This window comes from Drosophila biarmipes, chromosome 3R (genome assembly GCF_025231255.1).
Source record: "Drosophila biarmipes strain raj3 chromosome 3R, RU_DBia_V1.1, whole genome shotgun sequence".
Classification (NCBI taxonomy): Eukaryota; Metazoa; Arthropoda; class Insecta; order Diptera; family Drosophilidae; genus Drosophila; species Drosophila biarmipes.
This window is the reverse complement of record NC_066616.1, coordinates 12,879,530-12,896,369: the sequence shown is the minus strand read 5'-3', so window position 1 is coordinate 12,896,369 and position 16,840 is coordinate 12,879,530. Positions and strand designations below refer to the sequence as shown.

General features: G+C 47.5%; 2 protein-coding genes across 3 annotated transcripts in view; both read left to right on the top strand.

Moving 5' to 3' along the window:
- LOC108031698 (hemicentin-2) overlaps positions 1–10,469 on the top strand; it is a 63,480-nt gene extending 53,011 nt beyond the window's left edge. For both annotated transcript variants that reach the window (XM_017105358.3, XM_017105357.3), the window contains exons 4-11: positions 1,729–1,929; positions 2,067–2,188; positions 4,559–4,709; positions 5,456–5,553; positions 6,101–6,222; positions 7,084–7,264; positions 8,414–8,587; positions 8,744–10,469. In XM_017105358.3, coding sequence (XP_016960847.1) covers positions 1,729–1,929; positions 2,067–2,188; positions 4,559–4,709; positions 5,456–5,553; positions 6,101–6,222; positions 7,084–7,264; positions 8,414–8,587; positions 8,744–8,962 — 1,268 coding nt within the window. In that variant the 3' untranslated portion in view covers positions 8,963–10,469. The remainder of the gene's footprint in view (positions 1–1,728; positions 1,930–2,066; positions 2,189–4,558; positions 4,710–5,455; positions 5,554–6,100; positions 6,223–7,083; positions 7,265–8,413; positions 8,588–8,743) is intronic.
- Positions 10,470–14,742: 4,273 nt separating this feature from the next.
- On the top strand, positions 14,743–16,210 carry LOC108031228 (uncharacterized). The gene is made up of 2 exons (XM_017104463.3): positions 14,743–15,009; positions 15,064–16,210. The coding sequence occupies exons 1-2, from the start codon at positions 14,833–14,835 to the stop codon at positions 15,358–15,360; spliced, it is 474 nt and encodes a 157-aa protein (XP_016959952.1). The 5' UTR covers positions 14,743–14,832; the 3' UTR covers positions 15,361–16,210.
- The last annotated feature ends 630 nt before the right edge of the window (positions 16,211–16,840 follow it).

Genomic DNA, 16,840 nt, shown 5'->3' with positions numbered 1-16,840 from the left:
TCACCATGTGCGAGTCAAACACGTATACGTCATGTTGTCACCCGGTGAATGGCAGACAAAAACGCTCTGAATAAATATTGAGCGCGGTTATAAATTGGATTTTCATTGGTCCACAGGCCAGCTAGAACGTATTGACTTGCCAAATTGCTTTAGAATCTATTGAGAAAGGGTCCCTGGAAAGGGGGCGGCTCATTTAGGAATTCTTGGCCGTCTTGCAGGAGCCCGAAAATATGAACACTTTGTGGGTTCAACTCGCCTGCAAATTCATACGTCGATATTGACGGGCTATAAAATGAAATTTTTATGGCACTCCCCACTCACTCCAATAATATCAATACACAGCCATTAGGCTCTAATAAAATGCAGGAGCGAAAGCCGGCGAGGACTAATATAAAATCAAAATAAAACCCTCCACCACCGCCACCTGCTCCCCCGCAAAATGCCGGGCAATTGGAGGTCCGGAGGTCTGGGGTCGATTCAATAATAATCGAGCGCCAATAAAATGATGATTGCTCGGGTTTAAGCCGCACTTTATGGGGGTCTTTTTGAGGAGGTATTTTGGAGCAACTTAAGCGAGTATTTTATTTGCATTTGAAGAGGGCCGCGTTTCTTTTGCCCTCGACTCCCGTTAATAACCGGAAGGAAAGAGCACACTCATTATGGAGGCGAATGCATTGCAAAAGCGGCATTAATAATGCATTATTTTAAGCCGTGATTACTTAATGGCAGCTTAAGGTCAGGAAAATGTCAGCTGCCAGAGGGGGAAAGTACTCACCCCCACGTGTACAGTAAATATGTGCGGGCGGAGGTCGGGAAAATAAAAACATTTCATTAAAATTTCATATTTCGAATGCTGGAAATCATATCCCAGCAAACCGTTGACCGTTCAACCGAAGGACGAAACCGCCCCGCCCTCCCTTACATCGGGTAAACGTCGGCGACGTTGTATTTACACAACTCTGATTTCGGTTTTACAGCACGTATACGTAATACGTCCGTGCGGCGCTCTTTCACGTTTGTTTTTTTAATATTTCCATAATAAATACAAGTTCATAAATTTTTTGGAGGCCGGCTGAGCGGAGGAGGGGAGGAGGGCAGCCCGAACTATGGGCTGTCGGTCTCTCGTTCAGGACTTAAGCACACAAAATAAATAAACATATTATACGCCACTTAATCTCATTTAACAAATTCTCGTTTGCCTTTTTGTGGCGACGACGACAATAAAAGCGATCCGAGTGGTATAAAATATGCAAAGAGCGAAAAGAATAAAAAAGCAAAGAATTATGCCAACAACATCTGCAAAATTATGTCATTTATATGAGCAAACATACTAAAAAATAGATGAAAACAGAAGCCCACACATATCCTGCTGCTCCTGCCGTTGGCAGGACCTCGGCTCGGGATAGACAAACAGAACGGAATCTGCAGAAAGATGGAGAGATAGATACGTATCTGTGAGGACGAAAACTATTTTCGCTCGCCTGCCGCCACCTTCCGCTCTCCACTCGCTGCTTGCCGCTTTCCACTTTCCTCTTTCAACTTTCCCTGCCACAGTGAGTATGTCTACGCTGGCAGCAAAATGCTTCATGTTTATATTGCGGCATTTTACAATAAATTTCGTAGCCAACGAGAAGACACATTCTGCTCTATATTTTTCATCTGCTTACAGGACCCCCTCCCCATTTTTCCTATTCCATTTATATATACGTACATCTCTATCTCTTGCAGGCAATTTCGTTCTTCTGTGGCGGCGAGGAACAAATGTGCTCACCGCCTCCAACATTATGGTTACAAGGGATGAGCGCGTAAGACTGATAGATGGTTATAATTTAGAGATATCCGATTTGGAGCCCCAAGATGCCGGGGATTATGTTTGTCAAATCAGTGACAAAATAAATCGTGATCAAGTGCACACAGTTGAGATATTGGGTGAGTACACGTCGGCATGTTTGCACAGCATTAGGGCACAGATTTCCATTTGACAAGTGCTCCTAAGTCGCACACATCAATTAGCCACTGGGTTACTGATTCACTGATTTACTCACTTTCGCCCTTTCGCCCCCCAGTTCCGCCCAGTGTGCGCGCCATCCCCACATCCGGACAGCTGCAGGCCCGCAAAGGAGGACCCATCACGCTGGAGTGCAAGGGATCTGGTAATCCGGTGCCATCCATTTACTGGACCAAGAAGGTTCGTTACACGCCGCAACTGTTTCGCAACTGCTTCGCATCGTTATGTAAATTTAAATTGCGTTCTGCTCGCAGCGCGGGGTCAGTTGTTAAGTTGTCGAGCACTTTCCCTTTTCAGATTTCACTTTCACTCGCTTTTAAGCTCTCGAGAGCCCGCCAACTTTCCGGGTGAACGGCGAGGGGGGCGGAGAAAAGTTGCTCAGCCATTTTGGATGGCCAAAAGTTCGTTATTAATTAAATGTGATGCGCCTACATTAAAGTCACACACAGCCCGGGCCAGGTCTAGATGCGAGTGTGTTGTTTGCATTATAAATCAACAACACATCTCATCACTCACAGTTTTCAGCACTTTCCCCGTCGAAATCTCCGCTCGGCAGCGGGAGCAAACAAAAAGCGAGATGATAAATCGCAGGACCCCAGCAATCTACGATTGCGGCATGTGGCAGTAATGGGGGCAATTATGAATTCAACAAACACATAATTTTACGCATGAGCCAACAAAGGGATAACATATTTGCCAGCCATTCAAAGTGGGCCAAGGCGGGAGCGGCCCAAATGAATTTATGCCGACTTATATGACTTGCAAATGCGGATGCGAGTTGGCAATTAGTTTTCGCTGCTAATTTCGAGAAGTTTATCAAGTTGCCAACTGGAGCGGAGCGACACAAAGGCAACCGGTTTCATTACCATTACCCAGTTCCCAGTTTCCAGCTCCAAGCTCCCATTACCCATAAACCATTGTACTGAGCGGAGCCATTTACTCGGCACGGGATGGGATCCGAAGCCGAATCTGGCATTGATTCGATGCCAGCGAATTTACACTAAATCACTGTCAGCAACAGCCACTTGCAAATGCGGAGAAGGTGGGCTGAGATTGCAGGTTGCCGGAGTAGGTGGTCGGTAGTTGGTAGTCAGTTGCCAGGAGAAGTGCTTGCCCGGGTTCAAAGCGTAATTAATGCGATATGCGATTCATAGACCCACAGAATATACCCGTACAGGGGGCCCAAGGAATTGCCGGTTGACCCAGTCACTGTCACTGCCATTCAGGCAGTTGGCCCACACACAAAGAGGCTTACACTTGGAAAACGGGTCAATAGTTCAGGAATAGATTAGTTCCATGAAGGGGGAACACACTCTTACAAGGCTTTGGTGGCCGTGTGACACTGTCTTACATTTCGATTCATTGAAAACATGGTGCTTATGGCCTTATGACACTGTGTTAACTTTCGACTAACTGACAAGATGTATTATAAAATATGTGTTTTAACTTTTTACATAAATGAACCTCCTTTCATTTGGCTACCATATATTTTAGAATATTTACCGTGAGTGTCATATGACCATCAGATGGATTAATAATCTGAGTTTAGTACAACTTCTATACGACTTGGTACTTGAAATCTCCAAATATTCCAATTTAGAGATAACTTATTTGCATATTTTACTAGCTTTTCTCGCAGTGCAACTACTTTATTCGCACACAAACTTTCAATAAGGCGAGTGTCGGAGTAAGCACTCCTGAGTGGGAATGTGTGTGCCATATACGTCCATGTCAGGCCCCAGCATTTGGGAAAAAGTCTCGTTTGCATTACTGCACTTTGGCGCATTTGACATTTCCGTTCGATTTGTTTGCTCCTCCTGCTCGGCAGGCACGATGAGTTACCTATGTACTGTAAGGGAAGGTCCTGCTAGACCTCCTCCGCCTGCACCCACTCGCCTGGAGTCACTGCCAAGTTGGGTGTCACTCCATGGCGCTGCGTTCCATTTCAATCTGCCCCGGCGTTTCCGTCCTGTTTTCGGCTGTCTTTGGAGCACACGTTGACACGTGTTCCCCCAGGGGCGGCACTTGGCCCAAACCAAGGCGAGCCAAGCCAAAGCAGCCAAATTGAGCCAAGCCAAAAGCCGGTTGCCAAAGAAAAGACGCTCGCAGCCAGAGAGCCAGAAAGCCGGAATGCTAGAAAGCCAGAAAGCTGACTTGCTACAACGCCCTTTCTGGCCCTTTGAGACCCGCTCCGATGTCTGTGTTTACATCCAGTTTTGCATGCTCCACATCCAATATTTGTGCAACTTGCCTTTTGGCCCCCGCCCCCTGACCCCGCTCCAGCTACACTGTGCAGCAGGAGCAAGTTTTTCGCCCCTCGCCGGGTCGATGTCTTCATTTAGGTTTTGTTTCGTTTCATTTCATTTCGCCTCCGCACTCCCTCGCCTGCCAGCAGCATTTGTCTTTTGACATTTGCTACTTGCACTCTCGCCGACTTCATTTTTGCCGGGCCAAAAGATGTCTGCGATTGATTCAATTTGTTGCCACTCTGTTTACAAAGCGTTACAGAATACTCCAACCCCTCTTCCTGTTTTTTCCATGTCCTTGCAGAGCGGCGCAAACAAGTCCACGGCCAGGATCGGCGACGGGCCCATTTTGACCCTGGAGAAGCTGGAGCGCCAGCAGGCGGGCGTCTACCAGTGCACCGCCGACAACGGAGTGGGCGATCCGGTCACGGTCGACATGCGGCTGGATGTGTTATGTAAGTACAACTAATGCAATCTACAAAAAAGCTTAAGTTAGGATATCAACAACTAGGAATTTAAAAAATTACTTAGAAACCACATAGAATATTAATAAAACTGAGCTTATTATCATGAACGAATTTAAAGGTTTTTAAAAGTAGTTAAATTAGTTGAAAGGATTCACTTTTTATAAGATTACCACATATTTATCAATTGAAAACTACAAAAATATATTAAAAGATTGTTTAAGTGTAAATGTACTGAGTATCTGCGCAGCGCAATCTGTCATTTATCATTGCGTGAATGAAGCAGCAAGTTGAATCTATTTTTCGGGCATAACTTAACTTTCGTTTTGCAACTGCAGATGGAGAAAAGTGAAAAAATTCTCCAAGAGTCTCGCGGGTCTCGTAAATCAGTGCCTTAAAGCTGCTGACTGCAGCGGGAATCCGCATCCAGACCAGAAACCGCTGTGCAGATACAAGCCCCGACTCGAGATACTCGATGCATGCAACAATGCGGCACGAGCGATTCGATATAGACAAATGCGGGCCAGAAAACAATTTGAACGGGAACAGAAAGCCGAGACCAATCGCAGTCTTAGCAACTGTATATAAATTGATTTTTGACTGTAATCAGATTGCTGCTCCGTGTGCTAAATTCCTCCGCCTCTCTTTTTTTCTTTCTCTGTGTGTCCTTGCCATCCCCGCCAACGTGCCATCCTGCCGTGCCGCAACCTGACGGATGCCCGGGTATCTGGGTGCAGATCCCCCGGATATTCAAGTGGAGAAGTCCTGGATACACTCGGGCGAAGGATTCGAGGCGAAGCTCGTTTGCATTGTTTACGCTGATCCAGTCGCAACGGTTTGTTGGCTCTTTGAATGCACCGTTCCATTCGTTCCATTGTACCCAGATAGTTTTTGTTATTTTCGTGGATTTTTAGATTATTACGATTACGGGGCCATGGGCAGGCAGCCTCACCCCGGCCTCCCCACGGCCCCGCCTCATGCAAGAACTTTGTTTTCAGGTCACTTTTCCCAGTTTCCCTTGTTTTTCCTGTTTTCCTGCTTTTCAGTTATTCAGCTTTTCGGTTCTGTTCAGTTGTGTTGTGTTCTGTTGCCTCTTCTCGCAGGCTTTGTGCCAGCCTGGCCTGCCATTCCTTTCTGCGATGTCTTGCTGTGGCAAATTAATGCCATTTTTATTTGCCCAACTTTCGTTTCATTTCGTTTTTCATTTCGCTTCGAATTGTGGCAGGAAGAAGTTACTGCAAGTGGGTCAAATTTTGAGTTGAATTTATTAGTTGCAATCGCAGTGGCCCTCAATTGACATGTGATTCATCTTCATCTTCATCTTGATCTGAGTCATCCGCATCGCCATGGCAAAAGCTAATCCACAGACCTTCTCGCTGCAGGTGTCCTGGTACCAAAACTCATTTCCGATCCAAACGACGGACAGACGCACCATGAACACCCGGGCCAACCGGCACACACTCACCATCCGGCACATCCAGCAGGAGGACTTCGGAAACTACAGGTGAGCCTGGTCCTGGTATCTGGGATCTGGAATCGACGGGGACAACTTGTGGCTTACAATGAACTTTGCTGGCCAGCGTTGATTTAGTCAATTTGGCAACTTTGGCTACAACTTATTTCACTTTTTGCCAGCCAGTTAGCAGTTCGAAGTTGCCACTTGTCTGAGTTTGCGCCCGGGGAACGAGGCTTAGTGCTTGCCACACGGAACATGGCAGTACAGTGGCACACTGGTACAGTAGTACACCCACGTCCGGCTTTGGGGAATCGTCTGTGCTGGGCGGGGGAGGGCGTGGCCCACCCATTTTGCGGACAAACAAGTTTTCCACATCAATGTCAATCTGTCTGAAACATATTAAAGAAGCGGAAGTTTCGCCATGTTGACACAACATTTCATGCACAAAGTTTTAGCCATCTTCCTCCAGTGGGGAAGTGGGGCATTGGTGGCGATGGTGGCCCACCGAACCACCAGACCACCTGGTCACCACCCACAGTGAGTGGCTTTTGTGCACACGACGTGTCGACGTGTTTGGATTAGTTGAGTCGAGTTCCCCAGTCGGTTGCCAGCCACTTGCCGGCTGCCAGATCGATGCGGGCCCAAGTCCACGGGGCGGATGGCTGGGCCTCCGTCCCCCGCCCGGGCCAGCGCCCCACGTGGCGTATGAGTAATGCTGACAGAGTGTAATGCAAAATTAAAAGGAAATTACATTTTGGCCGTGTGCAAAAGTGATTGCAGGCAAACATGACGCATCCAGAAATTAACAAGCCAAATAAAAAACAAACAGGAGGGCGGAATCCGCGAAACCGAAAGCCAATTAAGGCAATTAACCATTTAAGCCATATGCTAATTAGAAATCCCTTTCAGCTGCGTGGCGGACAACTCGCTGGGACGCTCCCGCAAGTACATGGAGCTCTCCGGCCGCCCCGGACCCGCCGAGTTCTACTCGCCCAAGTGGGGTCGTTCGCCGGACAGCTACAACCTGACCTGGAAAATCGATAGCTACCCGCCGCTGGAGGAGGTGCGCCTGCTCTACCGTCGAGTGCTGGTGAGTTGAATGGATTGGTGGGAGGGCGGGCTGGCTTACGAGGTGGGAAGCCACTGGCAATCCGATATGAAAGGAGTATATTCAATTAATTAATTGTGAAATATGCACAAAGCCCGATCCGCCAGACTGACATCTAGACAATGGGCTGGCTGATGCTCCTGGATGCCTTGAAAGGCAATCCGATACCTTGATGTCTCGTCTCGAAACGGCTTTTATTTTGGGAGAAGCCTGCGCTCACTAATGAAGCACGTGATTAAAATTACATTCACCGAGATGTCTAAAAAATCGAGCACCAAAATGCTGGCAAAAAGCGAAAAGAAGCCCTTAAGTAGAAAATAGAGGAAAATGAGTAGGGTGCGGTACAGTGAGAAAATTAAAATATTTGGGAACTATAAATAAAAATAGTCATTACATTTACAGCAAATTTGATTAAAAGTTAGATATTTGCCTTTTTTTTAAGTTTTAGTTGGATTTAATCAATAAGAATCTAGTTTTCATATAATCCGATGTCTAATTATATCTAGCATCTCAACAATGCATTCATTTCCTTTATGAATTATATAGATGTGGGATAGGGAAGCAATTAAAACATTGGCGATAAGCTGAGCTGCTTAACGATAAATATTACACATAATACTCTCAAAATATTAAGCGAATATTTCCCCTGTAGCAGAGGTAGACAGAGCAAAGTGATTTTTAATACGAGTATCAGCGCAGACACGTGAAAATGTCGCTTAATTGCGACTCTGGGCTATGCAGACGGGCAAATCGGGGATTTAATGAGATTTCAGGCCACGCACACTTGGCGATGAATGTCAAACTGCAGTGGCTTGCCACGCTCCGCTGATTGGGCGGAGATAATTTTTCTGATTTTTTTCCCGCATTCTGCGCCATTGAAGTGCAATTATTGGAGGACTTTCCGCCGGGCGGGACATCAAGAGCCTCTGGAGGGGGCCGAGCAGGAGGCTTAATTGATGCGATAGCTGTCATAACTTGATCGGGCGCTCGCAGCGGAAATCATTTGGTTTCCTCGCGCAGGACATAAAATTAATTAAGGAATCAAAGGAAAACTGTCAATGGTGGAAGCCGGCACTTAATTTGGCTCTTCTGTGCTTCTCTCTTCCGTTTCCCCGCTTTCCCGCCGGATAGATGAACGATACTTACCAGCAGCCGGGCAGGTGGCACGACTTCATCCTCACCCCGGAGCACCGACCGGCCTCGGAGCCCCTGACACACATCATGTCCTACACCATCAAGAATCTGCATCCGGGCGCTTACTACGAGGCAATTGTGCAGGCCAAGAATCGCTATGGCTGGAACGAGGTGAGTTTCCCGGTACCTACACCCTGCCCTAACTCGATGCCAAAAGGCCGGCATAAATCTAGTCGGGCGGCTACTTAATCTTGATTCTGTGCCACTTTTCTTTACTCAACCTCTGTCCGCTCTTCTCGCTTTCCCCCGCCTTTCCCGACCCCGCAGGTCAGCGATATATTTCAATTTATCGTCGCCAGCAACAGCCAGGACATTGCCCCCGAGGACGCCGAGGTGGTGGCCAGCTCCAAGTCGCGCAGCAACGGGGCCTCGGTCGGCAGCCTGCCAGGATCCGTGCCCCACAGCCTGCTCCTCCACACGGTGCTCCTCTTGGTCCTGACCTTGAGTAATTGTCAGTTCGACAGGCGACGACTGGGCCTGGGATAAGCTCATTCCGCAGCAGTTCGGGATCTAAGTATCAGGAGTGGAGCACAGGTTGGCGGACAGGAGCGGAGGCATCCAGGAACACCAAAGAAAATTCAGAAAAACATTATTGGACTCCGCACACCGCCGGCCAAAGAGCAAGTGAATCTAGCCCCAACTAAAGAGCAAAAGAGAAAGCTGAAGGAAATTAAAATAAAACCCATGTAAATAATTTTTCGAGCGTTTTGTCCACGATTAAATTAGCACACACACACCACACACATAAGCCGGAAAATGGTTAATGGAAATTGCGATTCGAGAACGCAAATCCACTATCCAAATCCCACCCCCAGTTCCATCCCCATGGTAGAATAAGCAACTCGAACTAGGTCATGTAAATATGCATTAGATATCTGAATGTGAACTGCATTTTACTTCATAAATGCCGGTCTGCGGCTCGGTGTGCAGGATTCGTATGTAAATTAAGCGAACATTATATAGTGATATTATTTAGTTTCGAGCGAAACCATAAATAACAAAATACCGAGAAGGAAATAAACGAAAAAACACTGGAATAAGCCACACCGCAAATGTAGTATGTAAAGTATTTGCCACTTACCACTTGCCATTTGTGTTCCGAATTCGAGTCCCTTAACGTTTCATTGCCACTCTTCGATTGCAGCTGTAGTCTTATTTTAGCCAGTAAGAGCACCCATAACCAAGCGATAGCGACGCAGACGCAATTCAATACAATGTTTTTCGATGTAAATTAGAGTTAAGCAACGTGTTGTACCACCAAAATCGGAGAAGTCGCCGGAGTCGGAACTAAGCTAATCCCCATTCGGAATATTAGTCGGAGCATTTGAATGTGAATTTTTGCATACATATTAGCGGCACGCGAACGCCTCGAGCGGCGGGGAGTGTCAACCTGTAAATACATGAATATGGTACTTATTGAGTGTTACGAACCCAGCAGGCATTTTATCAGCTTTTGCACCTTTCCAATTGTACGAGGTACGAGCCCCGTCGAGTCGAGTCCGAGGCGAGGCCGTACTGTTTCATTTAGGGCACACAATAGAGGTCAAAGCTCACTGTATATTTTATAGGCCGCGGCCCTCGAACTCGTATTACCCCATATGCAACAACTCCTGTACTTAGCATGTCGAAAGAGGCCAAAAGCCGACCTAAAAGGGAATCGAACCGAAAACCAGTAAAGCGTTACAATTTATCTACATAAATGTGTATGTGTGTGTACCTTACATAGCCAGTTGAATGCAGGATGCAGGAGGATGCGGATCGGAGGCGTTACTACAGATTAACAGATGCGAGGATCCGGAGCGATCCGATCTGAAACTAAATACCAGTATAATTCAGATAAATCAGAAATAGATAGCACCTCGGCAGTGCGTGTTCATTAAAAGTGAATTCATTACTTACTAACTACATAGTACGATGCTAATTGTATGATTAATGCGCATAAGAACCCTAAAATATTCGAAATAAAATAAAGCATTAGATGTAAACTAAACAAGGTTGTCTGTTTTACTTGCTCGGGTCTACAAGTTTAGATTATTATTTCCCACAATTATATTTACTTTCCATGTTCCCAGCACAAAGCAGAACTTTTCTGGACTTCACAATGGGACGCAAATCAGTGCCAAATTAGTATTGCAATTTTTCCTCAAGCGGCTTTCAGGGCTTGCCATTTTAAGGGCCCTCAAGTATTTGCCTGCCCTAATGCAAGTTCCAAGTATGAAATTTAAATGTGTCACATCCTTTGTGCCAGCCAGCAGACTCGCAAACTTTCTGCAAATTTATATGAAAATACATAATCATCGATGGAACTGCCTGGCTTTTTTGTCGATTTTTGCGAGCTCTCTGCCCGGAGCTCTTCAAAGCTCTTTTCTGGAAACCCAAACGCTGACCAGAGGGCAGGGGAAAAAGGCAGGGCGACTCGACATACGTGCACGGTTTAAATTATTAAAAGTTTTGCATTCGGCAAAAGTTTATGCATGAAATTTCATAGGGCGCACAGACTACTTGAGCTGCGTTTTTATACAGGCGGATACCACCGTTGCAAGTTTCATTCGGAACGGAACGCAGAGGATGTCCGGATGCCAGTTACTGGTTGCCAGTTACCAGCTCCAAGTTCCTGGGACTCCCCGTGCCCTGCCCACCTAGGCATTTGCATGTTCCAGAGGCCCACTTGACGCCCCCGTCCAAGTTTGCCGGGCGCAAACTTAGTGACCATTATGCATGCAAGTCTCAATATATTGCACATGAATTTTAATGAAAACTGTGTCGTTGAACTGGCCAGGGAAATGGGGACATTCCGCAGAAATGTGGAGGTACTGGAGGGAACTTTTGCAAATCATATCGCATAATTGGCGAGCCACAAGCGACTCTTTCCAGCCATTTGCATTGGCTCCGGCTGCGAACAGTTGGCCCAGGGACAAGTTTTGGCGCATATTAATTAGCTCGTTTATCATTTGAACACTTTTCTGACAGCCAGCGAGCGGTGCACTCGAAGCAATGTAAAATTAATTAAGTTGCGCCACAAGGAACTCTTTCGCTTGCCCCATCCGAGCATCCTTGCCGCACCCGCCACCGCCCCCACCTCCACGTCCGCATCCACATCCCTGGCAGTTGCCATTGGTATTCATTTCAAAGGAGCGTGGCAGCAATAAAGAATCGCAGCGAAAAACTGTTAACTAACGAAAATGAAATCATAATTAATATTGGTGAAATTGGCAAAGTGCAGTGGAGAGTGGGTGGTGGCGGTGGTGCACTAACACCCCCAGTTCTCACCCACCAATCCGGAAAAAAGGAGCCAGTCAGTCAGTCAGTTAGCCCGGCAAGCAGGCGTCAAGGCGAGCAAGATCCAAACTTTTATAATTAAAATTTTGCAGCTCGCTATTTTCGCTTTTTTCCGAGGCAAAGCCAGGCAAAGCAAGGGAAGCAAGCAAATCATAAAGCTACATGGCAGCCAAACTTTGCCGTTCAAGTGCGAATTAAATTAATTTTCAGCTGATTTGATTTCTCCAACAGTTATTGCTAAAAATGCAAGTTCCACAATGGCCGATGGCCGCTGGCCGCTGGCCGCTGGCCGCCGGCCGAGGGGAAAGTTGCCGCCGACGTCGGCCAATCAAAGGAATGTCCGGCAAATTAAACTAAATTGCCAAGAGAATGCCGATAAATTAAATTAGCCGGGCAAACAGAGACCGCACAGAGCCAACTATGGCAACGGATGTGGGAATATGTCGAAAAGGCGAGTCCTCCGGTTGCCCGGGCAACGCACAATAATTCAATGAGAGCACCGCGGATGGGTGAAGGAGTCCTGAAGTCCTGGAGTGCTGGAGAGCTGAAGAGCTGGAGAGCTGTGTTCCCAAAGTCCTGCGACCAACCGAATTTACATAATTCTTCGGGGCGGCCAGAGTGACGGGCTGAGGGCGGGGCAGCCTGATATTTATGGCGGGCAACTTAATGGCGGTTTAAAACGTTGCAGCCGAGGAAAGAAATCGCTGTAGGATCCCTGCTCCCGAACAACACCCCAGCATTATGCTAAAACAAATCTACATAATTTAGGAGTAGGCTGCCAGGACAAGACAGCACATCCCCCGCCCCGCCTGTCACTGGCGCACAAATCAAAAGGCAGCCTCCCTGCGAGAAAATTGTTTGCGGATGCTAAGAAAAATTTGTACATCAATCGATTTTGTTTGATTTTTTCCCAGCTCGCCGATGCCTCGCCTTCGCCTCTGCGTTGAGTTGGCCGCAAGAGATTTGCATAATTCATGGCGCTGATGGCTGGTGAGGATGCTATCCGGGGATCCGGGGCCCGGGCCGGGATGGGATGGGTTTCTCGGCCGGAAACGGGGTGGCGGCCCGGCTGAGTGATTGGGTGGGGCCAGAGATGTGTCTGCCTGATTGCTTTGAGTGGCTCATTTCGCACAGTCCGCTCCTCGTGGAGGGGGCAAATTGGAAAAGTATGTCTATGGCCTGCCACCCTGAGCCCCTCGGCCCCACATTTATTTCCACGCTCCTCAGAAGGCCGGATAATTCTCGCCTCGACCTGCGTGCCGCACGTGAGTGGAGCACTCTCGTATAGTTTTTTAATCAGCCTGCAACATGCAAAACCAATGACAGTTCCCCTGTCTGCGTGCCGCAAAGAAATGCCGACGAAAAGCAAACAAGTTGGCCCGTCAATTTCAATTTATATTCTAATGACATATTGTTCCTGCCATTTTCAATTCCGCCGCCGACGCCGACGCCGACGCCGCTCGGGTGACAGAAACCAAAGCCAGGAGATGGGGACACCAACTGGGGATCTGGTAAATTTAAAAACAATTTCCCAAACTCGCCCCAGAGATTCGTATTATGTTTAACTCATTTTCATAAAGCGCGGACAAAGAGACGGGAATTGTGCGAAAGCGAGCTGAAATTATAATGCCAAAACAGCAACAACGGCAGCTGCAGAAGCCCAAACTCCAAGCCGCGACAAAGTTCAGGCAGAACAAAAGTTTATCTCGTACTTTGTTTGCATACACAAAGCCAAGGAGGGGCCTCTCCGCCGCCCAGGACTCGCTGCACAGGAATACGCGGCGGAAGCGCTGCTCTGCGGTGGCCACTCCGTCCTCTGGCCCCCCTCCCCTGGCCACCTATCTCCGCCGGCCTTCCCGCCACCAGCTCTTGGCTAAGACAAAGAATCCCCTCCCAAACCGCTCTGTTCCGCCGCGCGTTGAGCGATTCCTTTTCACAGAGATAAATGCCAGAAAGTTGGGACACGACCAGCAGCGCACTAAAACACCTGGATATGCACTGGAAAAAATAAAGAAGTGGCGTACACCCAATATCACAGCGAATTTATCAGTTCATATAATGTAGTTTCTTTGTTTTTTAAAATTATTTTTAAGCAATGGGAAATGCGTGATATGGATTTTTATCAATAAGAACTTAAAGACTTAATCTAAAAAAGTACACATACGTTCCTCTTTCTTACAAACACTTTCCCTGAGTGTAGCCAAACTGCAATCTGCTGCCACTCCGCCAGTTGGAAAGTGGGGCTCATCCTGGTCGGATTCCAGGCCCGGCTTTCGGCCTTTAAAGCTCCGTTCGCCCCAGTCCTGCCTTTGGCCTTAAGACGGCCATGTAAATAATAATAATTTACAGCGCTGCATTGCAAATGACATTGACTTTTCGCCCCTGCAGTTTTTCATATTTCGTGCGGCGGCTGCCTTGCGTTTTGCGTACCGCGTCACGCTCGCTTCCTCCGGATTGCCTGTGTGGTGCACATTTCGAGGCGGACTGCCCCTCGTCCGCCGGCAATTGACCAATGGCTGCTTATCAGGCGAGAACATGTTTCCATGGAATTTCATTAGGCTTCACCTCGTCCTGGTCCTGGTCGGCGTCCCTCAGATCCCCCTGCCCCTGGCCAAAGGCCTAATGGTCGGTTGTTGCCCTTTTTTTATTACGTAGCCACCGCTTGTCGCACCGGCCGCGTTGGCTAATGGCGTTAGTTCGTTAGCCCGGCGATAAGATTGGGCAGAAGGAGTTGTGGCAGCCCGCTCACAATCACCAATGTTTGTAGCAGGAAGCTCCTTAATTATGAAAAGTGTACAAAGTCCGTGTTTGGCTTAAATCTACCCCTAGTTTTCGGTAAGGACGTCACTATTGATTGGCCACTGTGTTGATTTCCTAGTATTTATCATCACTCACATTTTTAGATTTAATGATATGGATTAGATCTTTATTATGAATCCCATATAAGTTTAATATGAGTGCCTTTTTCAGTAATTTCTGCTTTGCCTTAATTGTCAAATTTATGCAAGTACTGGTTTTTTAATTCCCAGAACTATTACCTTTTGCATATACCCCAACAAAATCACTAGTTTTTCGAAATGGGTTCCTTTTTCAGTCGACCGAAAGTATCTCGGGACTCCCTCCTCGCTTACAAGAACTTTCTCCGATTATACAGAATGCAGCACAGAGAAATGCTGCCGAATGATGCGTTTCTGAATGCAGCCCGTCTTTGGGGCACCTTTTCTCAGGCTCAGCGGATGCGATATGCCCAGATGGTAGGTCACCAAGCCCTACTCCTACTTTCCCTAAATTTCCAACACATTTCATAGAACTGTGCTATATCCGATGTGGTTATGGCTGAACCCAAGCCGGGGACTGCCAAGACAGCTAGAAAAGGTGTCAAGAAAGATGCCGCTCGTAAGAGGACCACCAAAAGGAATGTTACGGGTGCAATAGGTGATGCCGAAGTTGATGATTCGCCTACCTCAAATGGTTTTCTCAACTTTGTGGACTTTTACCAAGAGAACCACGGCCAGATATCGAAACCCGTGGCCCTGAGACAGGCGGGCCGCGTCTGGAGCGATATGACCAAGGATCAGCGCGACATTTTCCGCTCGGAGACATAGGGGATCCCCCTGATCCCCTCGAGGCCATGCCCCATGCATGGCCGCCTGTCACGAGAGAATCCCATTCGGAATCAAGCCTAGCCAAGCGGTTACACAATCGCCGTGAGTTCCGCGCCCCGAACACATGTATTCCAGCACGCAAGCGGCGACACGAAAGTCCAATAGTCAGCCAGGAGCGAAAGTAGGAGTTCTGGCAGAAAACAAACAGAGCCACAATCACTCACATTTAAATTAACATTTCCCGCCAACGATTATCCTAATTGGGAGCTGGCCTTAGCCTAGTGCCGGCTTCTTCTGGCAGATGCGGAGCCTTGGCCATTTGCTACTTACTACTTACGTTTGCCTCGGTGACGGCACGCGAGTCTGCTGAAAAATGGATTTAATGCGACGCGAAACAAGCGCGGCCCCATAAAAATGAAATGCGGATAAATCAAATTAGCATTTTGTACAAATAGCAAAGCATTAGCCTTCGCATGGCGGCAATTTGTAATGCCAGAGCAGAAGTAAGAGGCTCTGGAGCCTGGGAAGAGGACATGCAAGCGGTTCCTTTCGGGGCCATGCCCAAAAGTGATTGCATAATTACCCAGTAGAGGTCCTAGACCGTTTTTGTGCCCACACAATCCCGAAATGGGAATTAAAACTAATGACAAGCCAGACATCCCGATTCAATTAGGCTCCCCTCTCCAGGCCAGGATGGGCACTCTGGAACTCAAGTACCAGGTCAGCCCCAGGTTTATGTGGCCCACATCCTCGCTCTCGGAGCAAACGTTCGTGTTTTACTAGGGCGACTTTATTGCAACACAATGGTATTTTAAGTGCCGACAATAAACATGATTTATTACCCCGCAAAGGCCTCGGGCATGTGAATCTGCTGGGTATTTTGTTTCTCGGCGGTAATTAGAATAAAAAATGCATGCGATTCGAACCCGAATCGCCGAACCGAAAGATATTCCATGCTCCGCGGCATGTGCCTACATCAATATTCACTCTCAACCTAAATTATTCACCTGTACTTTCGGCGATCCCAGCGTGAGAGCTTCGATATTCATTAGGAAAGCTGGCCCTGAAAACCTTTTTACGGGCTAACAACTTCGGGGGAAATTTTTAAGTGCAGGCAAGTACAAGAAGGGAAGCTGCACAAAGTTGAGTTGAGAGGCGAAACTATGCCAAATGTGCAAAATGAAAACTTTTAGGCAAACAATGAGGAAAGGCAGCAGAAGGGGCGGGCGATGTCAAATGTGGGTTAATATGATTTATGGAAATTTGCCAGCTTCGCATTGGGAAAAGCACTCGACCTGCTGCTGCTGCTGCCTTTGCCACCGCCTTTGTGTGTTTGCCTTCCCAGGTGGCTGATTCACCTGCCAGCCCGAAAACACCCCCCGTTCGAGCCACATTCGTCTGCTGGCTGGGACATTTTTACTTTTTGCTCAAATTTGTCAACTGAAACAGTTGACGTGAGACTCAATGCAGCCAGCCATCA